At 32.0% G+C, this 12,323-nt stretch overlaps 1 protein-coding gene across 2 annotated transcripts; it reads left to right on the plus strand.

Moving 5' to 3' along the window:
- Positions 1–3,478: 3,478 nt before the first annotated feature.
- Positions 3,479–9,817, plus strand: LOC120351931. 2 transcript variants are annotated; one of them, XM_039430850.1, is made up of 4 exons: positions 3,479–3,543; positions 5,398–5,569; positions 7,966–8,065; positions 9,710–9,817. In XM_039430850.1, exons 2-4 carry the CDS (start codon positions 5,407–5,409, stop codon positions 9,771–9,773), a joined length of 327 nt encoding a protein of 108 aa, XP_039286784.1. In that variant the 5' UTR covers positions 3,479–3,543; positions 5,398–5,406; the 3' UTR covers positions 9,774–9,817. The 2 variants fall into 2 exon arrangements, with proteins under 2 accessions (XP_039286784.1, XP_039286785.1); XM_039430851.1 differs by lacking the exon at positions 3,479–3,543 and having other exon boundaries at positions 5,125–5,569.
- Positions 9,818–12,323: the final 2,506 nt, after the last annotated feature.

Below are 12,323 nucleotides of genomic sequence, written 5' to 3' on the forward strand. Positions count from 1 at the left end.
CCTTTTACAGAAGAAAAAATACAAGAGAATAATTTATTTGACACATCTTCATATGGAATCAAGATTTTCTTTAAGGGTAGACTTTGAATGAAATCAATGTTATTGTTCAATCGATTGTTATGTATACAATTTTTTATGATGATAGTACATAGAAAACCTGTTTATTCACGGTATAAAGCTTTCTAGACAATAATTGTCTCTTACTTATTACTAAGTAGTTGAGCTATATTTTATTACTGATCAGAGCTATTTATTGAAGGGTTGACCGCTTATTCAAGAGTCTTAATCAAACAACATGTAGGCTTATAGGCCTACGGATTTGGTGGATTAAAATTTGAACTGGTGATTGGCATAGAACTGGAGCTCTTATGAAGTTCATGATCGAAATCAACCCTGAATGGAATCACTAATTACATTGATTATTAATTGATTGAAGCTTCTGAAATTGTATAATAATCATAATTGAAGGTTAGATGATCAGTCAATAAATCTTAATAATCGGAAGGAGAAAAGGGAGATAAACTTAAAAAAAAAACTAAGTAAACTTTTAAAACTGAGACATTGGATAAGGAGTGAACTTAGTGACTGAGATAATAAGAGTGTGAATAACATTTGAATAATGAATAGACTAGACATGGATGATGAGTCATTAGACAAATGGCGTAAAAGTGAGTCATGAGAGAAAAATATAGGTACAGACTTATCATGTTTCAGATTATATATTATAATATTTTATGCTATGTTACTAGATTCCAAAGAAACCTCCATTCAGTCCATATGAAATATGTTTTTGTTCAACTCTCCTTTCATTTTTTATGTTCATTCCACATTTTTGAGGGGCACGTCTTGTCCCTCAAAAATTGAAAAGATCGCACCACATCAGAGAATATGACGAAGAAATGAAGAAGTCACTTGCTGAACTCTTTCCCAATTGATAATAAATAATTCCATTAAATCCTACCAAGCAATAGACCTAGTTGCTATCTGAATTAAGATTCTACACCGTAGACTAGCTAATTAGAAATGAAAATTCGCCAATGAATAATTCCCTGATTTGTGGCATTGATATTCCCCCACTTCACGAAATACAAGATTCAATTGAAAACTGTTGTAATAGTTACAACAGTTGTAATAGTTCAGTACAAGAGTATACTGAACTACAGATGAATTCCTTAAAAGGTATTTATACAATAAAGTGCATATTCGATGGAAAATTATACACATTATAGAATGAAACTCAAATCATGCATTATATAATAATGTAATATAATCGTGAATTGCATAATATGAAATGTATATTATGGGTATAGAGAAATTCGTCAGAAATCTGATTCTAAGCTGAGAAATGCAAGCATGTTAATGATCACTATTTTTCAACAAGATTAAAATAAAAAATTGGAAATAGATTTTCTGTCTGGGTAGCAAACCTTATCTGTTTCAAATTACACAAAAAGTCAACCATTTGTGAGAATCCCTCTCACAAGCCCCAAGCAGCAATTAGATTTTTCTTAAATGAAGGGCGAACCCTTCATTTAAGAAAAATCTAATTGCTGCTTGGGGGTTGTGATAAAATGTTAAATAAGCTTTTTGAGAACTTTTTAATAAAATGTTACAATTTGACATACGCTCTATTACTAAGGTCTAGGATGTTTTGGTGAAAATGTTTTCAAATCCTCCCAAAATTACGCTAGAAATTAACGTAACTTTAATTCAATTAAAATATTAACTGCTTCTTATATTTGATAGAGCTTCTCAATCAGCGATCTATATAGCAGTCCATTGAGCATGTTTCCAGTTTTCTGCTGAAGGATAGAACATGCAACAAAAAATGTTTTGTTTCATGGTCAGGAATTTGCACTACCCTATTCAATTTTCAAACAAAAGGGAAGACAGCTTTTTGTCTTGACATTTTGGGCTGAAAACAGGAATCCAACACTCGCCCTCTAGCACTCTCCTCCACTCACTCCCTCTCTCTCCCTCTAACACACACTTTCTCACACCCACTCTCTCACTCACTCACACTTTCTCTGTCTCTCTCTCTCACACACACACATACAGTCCCACGCATACACAGACGCACATGCACCTACTTTCTATTTTCCAGTCACCACTATATTTCTCCACTATACGTGCTATAGTGTGTCCAACGGCCAACTCGTACAAGGTACGAAGTGGAGAAAGGGATGGTGGTTTGGGTTTGAATTTCTGAGACAAGACAAGAGTTCTTCCATTCGAGAATTTCTGTTTGTTAGTTCACTTTTCACTACGGTTTAAAGCTTTAAAGTGAATAACATATCGCACAGTGCGCTCCAGTAATCCAGTGAGATAGTTAGTTGTAGTGTATAGGTTTGTTTTAATTATTGAGTTTCTATCTGTTGTTTTTCCTGTTTCCTGTGTTTTTCATTTTTGTCTTCGTTCCTCTTCGTTACTGTGTCTACTCCTGAGTCTACAGTGTCAGTGCAGGTAAATGAAAACTACAACCATATTTTTTTTATTACGGTACCAACTTGATTTATTGTATTGGAAACAAAATTGTATTGAAAATTCTTATTTGATGTCGTCAGATCCAGTATTGTCAGAAGTTTCAAATAGATTTGGAAATGAAGTCTTTCTTTATAATTTTCTCAATTTTTAAATAATTTATAAATATTGCCCACTTCTTACTTATCTACAAATTATTTGAAATAGTATCAACTCTATTTTTAATGTTGATTCAGAATGAATCAAAATTTCATGCAATCGCTTTTGATCTTTTACTCAGCTTATTAAGACAATACCTATAGTTGAATGAATCCACAGTTATTTTCTCTTCAAAAATGTTCTATGTCTATCCCATTTTATGAAAAATATTCAAATTTTGAACACTATAGTTGTTCACTGCTTTTGGGATACAATATTCCTGAATAGGACACTCCTTGTTTTTATAATCTTTGATCACTTGGTAGAGAGCTACTGGGAAGGATATTTTTAATATTCTTTCCAAAGAATGGACATTGATATGTCCAAAGCTCCGCCAATTTATGTAGATGCATTACAATATTATCTTATATAGTTATTCCAAATTGATTTTTTTCATACCATTGTACAGTTCAAAAATTTTTTCTTAGTTTATGTTATGTAAATTTATCTAAAACTTTGCTGTATTGTAAGCTATTGTATAAGTTTAGTGTAGGCCTATAAGCCAGTATATATTGTAATCTACATAAATAAACTAATCAATCAATCAAGCTTCATTTTATGTTATCAGGAAACTTTTGACATTTTCTTTTCCCTTTTAATATTGAATCCCTAATTTCAATCAACTCATTTTTTTTATAGTCATACGGTACCAAAGTTAAAAGAAATTTTCTAATTTAATTGCTATCTTTAATTAAAAAATCATGACCTAATTTCAGTTATTGTTTCTATTACAGCGAAGAAGCGAGACCAAACAGCAGTGAAATAACAAGAGCTTGCATAGATGAGGAAATCTCATCACATAATCTTTACTTCCATTGAGAGAGATGGTCAATTTCCAGTCAGAATGGGAGGAGAAAATCGTTTGTGAGTAACTCCAGCAATATATAATATTTTATATAATAAATATTTCTTGAATAGAAATAAAAAATAAAAATCTAAGTACACTTTTTTAAATTTTTTATATACCTACGACATGTTTTGGCCATGATGCCATTATCATGTAATTGATAGAAAATAGCATTAAATAAATACTATCACAAGCTACTTATTCCTGATCACTTATGCTAGTACATTGATATGATTTTCCAGACTAGGACTGTAAATTTTAAATTTATATTTGCATGATTTTATCAAAAATAGGTTATTGATGTCCAATTGAATTAAATTTATTATTTTATCTCTTATTAATTTTGCTGGCGCATAAATGTGAAATTCGTCTTTAACTTTCAGTGCAGGTTCAGGGCCCCAGTTTTACACTTATATTTCTATGATTAAACAGAGATAAAATAATAAATTCAGTCCAATTGGACATCAATAATCCTTTTTTTATAAAATCATGCAAATTTAACTGGATGGCTCGTTAGAGTAAGTGATAATGAACCGGTCTAATTATCAAGAGAACCCGAGTTCTAATCACGACGGGGGGCAAAAGTTTTTGACCATAGCACAATCACATAGATATGGTCTTTCAGAGGAGACGATAAGCCGACGGTCTTGACCAACTAAAAAGTAGTCACCTCTCATCATCATCCCTCTCACTCATTACCCACGCACAAGCCTATGAGCTTATGTGGGCATCATCCTCAGTATTATTATTATTATCATTATTCAATATAAATTCAAAATTAACATTTATAGTTTGAAAAATCATATGAACGTACTAGCTATGATCAGAAATAAGAAGCTTGTAATAGAATCTATTAATGTTATTTTTTATTCATTTTATTTTATTCAATTACTTGATAATTGTATCAAGGTCGAAACATTTCGTAAATAAACAATTTAAAAAAAGGGTACTTGGAGTTTTATTTTTTATTTCTATTTAAGAATAGCCCCAACGAAAAAATATTATATAGGTATGTCTTGATTTATTCATTCAATTAGTTATTTATCCATTTAGTGTATTATCCGATAAGTAGCCTACACCAAAGTCAAAGACGATGTGTTTTACAATCTAGGTACATTATGCTCATGCCTTGTTATACAAAGTGTTTCAGAGGAGTATTTTAAACTTTTAATTCAAAAAAGGAACGCATCTACCGATACAATTTCCAATGAATAGAAATGGATCTCTTATCAAATTTATACCTTTTTTCTTCTAGAGACATTATGATGACATGAATCGATTATTTCAAACGCAAAATTTGTTTGGATATTCAACAGAACCAGTAAAATATTTTCAACTTCAATGTTTATTAGAATTCGCAAGGTTTTGGAAGGAATATAACTGAATATTTAATAATAACCTTGTATCTTGAAAGAATAGAACTTGTGTAAAGTTCAATGCTGAGAAAATTTAATGACCATTATTCTTTAAAATTAACTCAAACCGTGGAAATCGTGATTAGGCCACATGAAGACATAACATTGAATTGTCAAATACTGTAACTGTATGTTTGGATCTCTTCAACTAATAGGAAAGATAACCCCCATAGTGAATATAGTTATGAAATTTTCTGTTAATTTGTATTGAACATAGGGAGTCTAAGAGTGCAGGGCCCCCACGCGCGCATTTTACTGCATCATTTTTGGAACGTCATCTGAGAGACATCGTAGATTTCTTTCAGCTTCTTTCCTAGAATAATCTTACTATAAGTTAAACAGAACTGAGCTCCACTCAAAAATAACGTTTTTGCGGAATGAATGTCCTTCATTTCGCAAACCATTTATGACTGATCATTTTACACAGTACTAATAAAATTGTTTTGATTTTTTTAGATAAAGCATATGAGGACAGTGGGGAGCGCTAATATTGGCCAATGTGTCAATAATATCTTGAGAAGATTAATGATTGATGAGCTGGCCATGAAATTCTCATATACTGGCCGTGCATCAAACGGGAACACAAAAACTCCATTTCATGGGAGTGAGATATCGAAATGCATACTGAGTAAGTAGGCTACCGTATTCCTTTATAGTCGAATATATGACATTTTTGGTTATGTAAATATGGATGTTACTTATTTTTATTGTATGTTAATTTATATGTTAGCAAGGTTAGCGTTTTAGGCCATATTTACACTGCACTGTAGTAGATGTATTTTCAAACCATATTTGTGCCGTATTTGTTTTTCAAACCATACCTGTAGGTACCTATGTACGAATAAAAACAAACAGAAATTCAAGTACCCATTTTAAAATTAGCATATTTTTCTTATAAATAAAAATATTAGAATATTATTTCTATATTATAGGTACTATTCCTATTTTTCTTAGATTTCTATTTTTATGTATTATTCAAGAGTAGCCCTAAAGAAAAAAGACTATAGGTATGTTTTTTCCCAGTACGGTAATGCGTTCACAATAGCTTGCTCAAAGTTGCAACCATATTAGTCCAGTCAATATAGACATGAAAAAGGGGGCCTGCTAGCAGTTTATATTCTATTTCTGATTTTTAATAACTATATTTTTTGATACATCAATGAAATTTAAACTTGAACTTTCAGCAGTAAAAACTTGAAAACATTTTGGGACATTATCCATTACCTATCAATATTTGGCAATAAAATAGTTTTGGGCAAAGCCTGCTATTGTTTCCCAATTATATTTATATTATTTGAGATTGTATCCACAAATGGATAAATAAATTCAGAACCAACCAATATTTTCATGATAATATTTTTCTTATAATAAAAATATTAGAATATTATTTCTATATTATACTATTCCTATTTTTCTTAGATTTCTATTTTTATGTATTATTCAAGAGTAGTCTTGTGCTATAAAGATACAGAGTGGCCCAAAAACCTTGTATTTTTGATTATTTATCCAGTTTTCAGTTATTTCCTACAAATCCAGTACCTAATCGGACAGAGAAATTCGTTCTCGCCTTTTTCAGATGATGAAATTCTGAAAAAAATGAGATCACTCGGAACTCTTTATCTTTAATAAGAGAACCGTACTGAGTTACAATTTTTCAAAAATGAGTAAAATTTTAAGGAAAAGTCAACTTTGTTGAATTTTAGTTTTTGATTATCAATATCTTCCGATTGTTACCATTCAAATCTATATGAGATAGAGCACTCTACCTGATCTCAGATTGTGGAGCACAAAATCACGACCAGAGAGAATTCGAATTTCTCATTTAAATGGGAACAATTGGATGATATTGATGATCAAAAACTGAAATTCATCAAAATTAATTTCTTCTCAAAATTTTACTCGTTCTTGAAAAATTCAACTCAGTACTCATTGGAGAGTTGAGAATAATATCATTTATTCAGAATTTCATAATCTTAAAAAAAGGCTACAGCGAGTTCTTCTGTCCGATTACTGGATAATTCAACTCAGTACTCATTGGAGAGTTGAGAATAATATCATTTATTCAGAATTTCATAATCTTAAAAAAAGGCTACAGCGAGTTCTTCTGTCCGATTACTGGATATATGTTGGAAATAGCTGAGAACTGAACAAATAACTGAAAATACGAGTTTTTGGGCCACTCTGTATCTAGTAAAGGAAATTTTGCATGAAAAAATTGGTTCTGGATTTTTCTTCTGTATCCGCACAATATATTAAATATATTAAATATATATTAAATCAGAACTACAATTTAAATTGCAAGCACTATATATATAGTGACTGGACTATTCTGGTAATCACAACACTAAGATTAAAGGTGGCATTCTAGCCGCGGTTAACACTTCTGCCAGTTCACTCATTCGTCAAACTTCTTGTAACATATCCAACATTGAAACTGTACCTTAGAACAAGAACCAATAATTCTAAAATTTGAAATTTTGATACAAGAGCATTTAAGAAATTAAATCAAAATTATCTATAGCATTGAAATGCTATTTTTTGTCATAAAATTATCTATTAGGCTATAACTAGTTCTACAATTAAGAGCATAACAATAATTCTTATGGTCTAATGTAAGGCTGAACCTATGCTGCTTCTTGCTCATTGATGCGGGGGATCAAGGTTTTGCTAAAATATTTTCATTGTCATACCATACGAGAATGTTATTTTATTAGAATTTTTTGTGGCAATTTTGCAGTATTTTTGCATCAATAGGATTCTGTGTTTCTCTTGAATAAATTCTGACTTATGATTATATGGGTTGAAGTTTGAAAAAAACCCATTTGTTTACATTTTAGAGAATTAAAGATGTTGGTAATCTCCAAGAGGTATATTTCATCATGAGTTCAATAATATTGATGCAATTTTTAATTTGCCACCTATTATGTAAGAAGGTGATCTAGTAGCCCATTGTTTGCTATACTATCACTATGACTGTATATATCAATGTATTGCTATATTATTTCTTATCCAATTTTGTTACAGTTGCTGTTCAAACGTTTTTTGGTGACATTGCAATTGAAGTGAAATATGGATCGTTGGCGTCGAAATGGCTTCAACAAGCCAGAACAAGGTTGTTGAGAAGGTGAGTGAACAATTTTCCATTGTTTGAAATTACAACGTAAATTATTTAGGGGATCATTTCTAACCATGATTTTTTGTTATTGATGAAAAATTATGGAATAATCATGAATTAGTGGTCCCAATACATCTGGAAAAATTCCAAATCAGTTACTTGAATCAAAGAAGAATCCATCATTTCGTCCACTTCACCGCTTGCTCCCAATACTCTTTTCCAATTTGTTCTACATGTTTGCTTTTTTGAATCCAATATCTAATCACTGCTATCCAAAGACGGAACCTCCTTCAAACACAGTTTTTCAACAACCTTTGAAATTCAACGATACATATGCACATATACAGAGTGAGTCATATGTATGGAAACCCTTCAATAATTTGGAGACTGTTGTAGATATAATACTGTAACTTCCAGGATAAGTTATTGATAGAATACTCTACCTTTTAATGTACACTGAGTTCCAACCCCTCATAAGGGGTTTACTTGGGGTTGTAACTGGAATATTTAAAATGTAAACACCCATTGTGTGGTTAATCATTGTAAAGGTATTTTTAAAACAAGAAAGGTGGCATCAATAAGAATGTTCTATGATACTTGTATCCACAATGGCGGCTGATTGAAGTTTTAGTTTTTAAAGAGATGAGGGGTTGTAACTCAAATATTTAAAATGTAAACACCCATTGTGTGGTATATAATTTTAAGGCCTTTTTAAAACAAGAATGATGACATCAATGAGAATGTTCTATGATACTTTTATCAAAAATGGGGGCTGATTTAGTTCTAGTTTTTATAGTAATGATTGATAAAAGTAATAAAACTTAAAACAACACTTTTTCAATGAATAACGGAACACATTGAAAAACTGATTATTTATTTAGTAATCTGTTACATTTAATTTCAAAAGATGCTCGAAATGCTCCCCTTCTCTCGTTTGACAGTGTGCCAAACTGTCATAAATGTAAATGAGATGTCCTTATGAAGGCCTAAGTCAACCCCTTATGAGGGGTTGAAGTTCATTTATGTATGTCAAAAGGTAGAGTATTTGACCAATAACTTATCCTGAAAGTTACAGTATGTATAACAGACTCCAATTTATAAAAGTTTTTTGCATGATATTTTTGAAATGGCATGGATATCACTCAAGAACCATATGGTACCTTGCCCTTAAGTTTTTTCGAGGACACGTAGACAAAGCTAGAAGACAAAAATAACTATATCTCAGTAATTTATTATAGGATTTTACAAAATCAGGCATAATTCTCTTGAGAATTGGAAGCTCTGAATTTTACTCATCATACACATTTCCATTGAACCATGATTCAGACAGTAAACTTAAATTTAAAACTTTAATGTAGACATGATACCATTCTAAATTTCTAAGGAAAATGTTCATCCATTAAATAAATATGGTGATTATTTTAAAAAATTAAATGCCGGATTACATGAAAACTATGGAGGATTCAGAATATACCTTGAAGAATAGAATACCGTGGTTGTGGTAGTACTGATGTATGTATTTTTGGGACACTCTGTATGAGTTGATAAGCTACATAATCAGCATTCTGAGAATAGATTACCGAGAAATTTCATATTTTACTCATAATAACCTATTAAGTTATCCCACTTAACTGTACATTTCATATTTTACAGGACCAAGAGCAGAGAGACTACGCCTCATGAAGCTCAAATCGAGGACGATAGCAGTTCAAAGTAAAAATATATAATAAGTTATATATTAAAAGTTCAATTTTTGTAATATTTAATAAAAATCATTGCGTTTTATTGAAAATTATGTTTTCTTATTGTCAGGATACAAAGCCTATGCCAGCATATTTTCTAAAATTAATGTATAATTGAGACATAAATCAAATGTACTCACGTCAAATTATGTAAAACTCATTCAATTATAGTTTTATTAAATTCTTACAGTATTATTTCATATAATTTACCAATTTATTGTCAGAGTCATTCGTCAACTGCCTACCAATGTTTACTAACTTATTTTCAATAATTAGGTTAGAGTGAATTGCGCCAAAATTGATGACAAGCCTTATCTGTCAGCTGTTGATACCGCCGGCTACTGTGCTACTGTGATATCTCTATATTGTCTGTTTTCATTTTAAAACTAACTCAAGCTTGTTCATTTCTGCAACCCCTGTTTATTTTCTGTTTATCTGCTTTAATTTTATAGTTTCCCGTTTAACGTATTTTTTGTCATTTTCTGTGTTTTTCGAACCTCTGTCTAATTTAAATATTAAAACCGCGTGGAAAAATCCCATTGGTGGACTTTTCCTTATTAGGCACAGGATTGGTTCTTGCCCAAATCACGTGGTTCTTCTTCTCAGAAGAAGACCAGGTGATTTCCGCTTTTTGGGAGAAGAGACACTTGCCTTCTGAGAATCGAATTATCAGGACTCGTTTAATTTGTCCTATTAAAATTAATGTTTAAATGGTTTCTCTTCTTGTTAAATGTAATATATCCAGTGTGTTAAATGTGTAGCTCCTCTGTAGTCTTGTGCTCTTAAATTAAATTGGAAGGCAAGTTCAATTTGTATAAGCTTATTCCTGAGGAAGAATTGTGAAACTAATCCTGGGTGACGCCATTCCACGCCAGATCTTCAAGTGAAATAAAATTATTAAGTGAATTGGGGCCCCACGATCGAGTTGGTGAGCGAAAAATACTTATTCTATCCAATCAGTGAATTGAGAAAGCTACAATTTTCTATCAATTAATTATTGTGAAAGAGTGCAGGACTATATCCTCCTATAATACCGTGTAACCCCTATTAAAATCCTAATTGCACTATATTACCAAGAACATTCATATTATTATCTCATATCAAGAACATTTATTACCAAATTTTGAAAACTCTATTATTCCAATTTGTCAATTATTTAATTAATTATTATTATTTGATTCTTAACGATTATAATTCATCAATAAATTTGCATAATTGTTAACCAGTTTCAGTAATTTCTCTAATTAGATCCTGCTCAGTTCGGTCTATGATTACCATATTGGTTTTCCTCTGTAGGAATTATTTCAGGTATTGGAATATCAATATTGAATTTACTTGTTATTCATAAGAAATAAATTACATTCGCTGTGCTCGGGTTTGAATTGCCTGGAGATATTGGTAGGCTATCACGCCTGATTCTCAAGCAGTTTATATCAGAGTACGGCGGAAATATTATTTCTTGTGGAATTGTAGGATATTCTGGACAGCTGTAGGCAGCTCTGCCGGCTGATTTTTTATCCGAATTACAGGTGTTAAGCGTCCAGAGGCTCTTGCGAATCCACAAGATTGGCGCCCGAACAGGGACGGTGAAGGAGAGGGAGCTTATTCATCTTAATAATCATAAATTTATTTCAGAGATCGACTTATCAGTGGAGTCGTGGGTCGCCTAGCCATCAATACTCTGTTCAATATTGTTGTTCAATTTTATTTCTTAATAATTATTGATCGAATTGAGCAGGTATTTTTTGTTGCACTAATGGGGGCTACACGGTGTTACTCTGATGTATTAATCCCTGAAATGAACAAGCTTGAGGTAGTCGATTTATTTATTAATTTGTGATTGTTCATACACTGGATATTATTTTGATTGTGTTGAATTTTATGTTGATCATTACGGTATATTATATTGTAGAGTATTATTGTTTTCTAAAACGTATCATTGTCGCGATTTTGTCTTGCTTTGAAGTTGTGGGAATTAGTCAGCGGTATTAATTCTTAAGAACTACAAGATAATTTGCACTGACCTGATTCTGTTATTCCAATTTGCGCGCACCACTATCATTCACTCACTATTTTTCACTTGTTGGATTTCGTCTACACTTCACTTTTTGGGAGAATCATGGCAAACCCCGCCACGGAACTGGATGGGTCTACCACATTGTTTACACCGGCAGATCCTGTCTCACCCGAAGCTACTCCAAAACCGGCAACCAGCGCGACTTCAGTTGACTTTGAGCGCGGCATTCGAGAGCGTTTGTCATCGACTCAGCTAGAGGAAAGTCAGCCAATACTTAATTCGGTGCAATCATCACCAATCGCCAACGTCGATCGGCGCGAGGTAGATCGTCAAACGTATTCCAATGATGTCACTGCTGCTGAGTTGGAGACCAAACAGCCGCAGAAGCTGCCATATCTACCACCTGGGACGATCGAAACCATACTTGAAGTTTTCAAGACCACTGCTGCTGGAATAGAAAAGAAATTAGAAGAAACCGGCAATAGATTGGACAAGAAAATAGAAGAAA

This window comes from Nilaparvata lugens, chromosome 6 (assembly GCF_014356525.2).
Source record: "Nilaparvata lugens isolate BPH chromosome 6, ASM1435652v1, whole genome shotgun sequence".
In the NCBI taxonomy this organism is placed as follows: Eukaryota; Metazoa; Arthropoda; class Insecta; order Hemiptera; family Delphacidae; genus Nilaparvata; species Nilaparvata lugens.

Coding starts and splice junctions, on each gene's coding strand:
- LOC120351931 (XM_039430850.1), top strand. CDS start 5,407: ATGAGGACAGTGGGGAGCGCTAATATTGGCCAATGTGTCAATAATATC. Junction 5,570..7,965: donor GATATCGAAATGCATACTGA/GTAAGTAGGCTA, acceptor ATTTTGTTACAG/TTGCTGTTCAAACGTTTTTT. Junction 8,066..9,709: donor AGAACAAGGTTGTTGAGAAG/GTGAGTGAACAA, acceptor CATATTTTACAG/GACCAAGAGCAGAGAGACTA.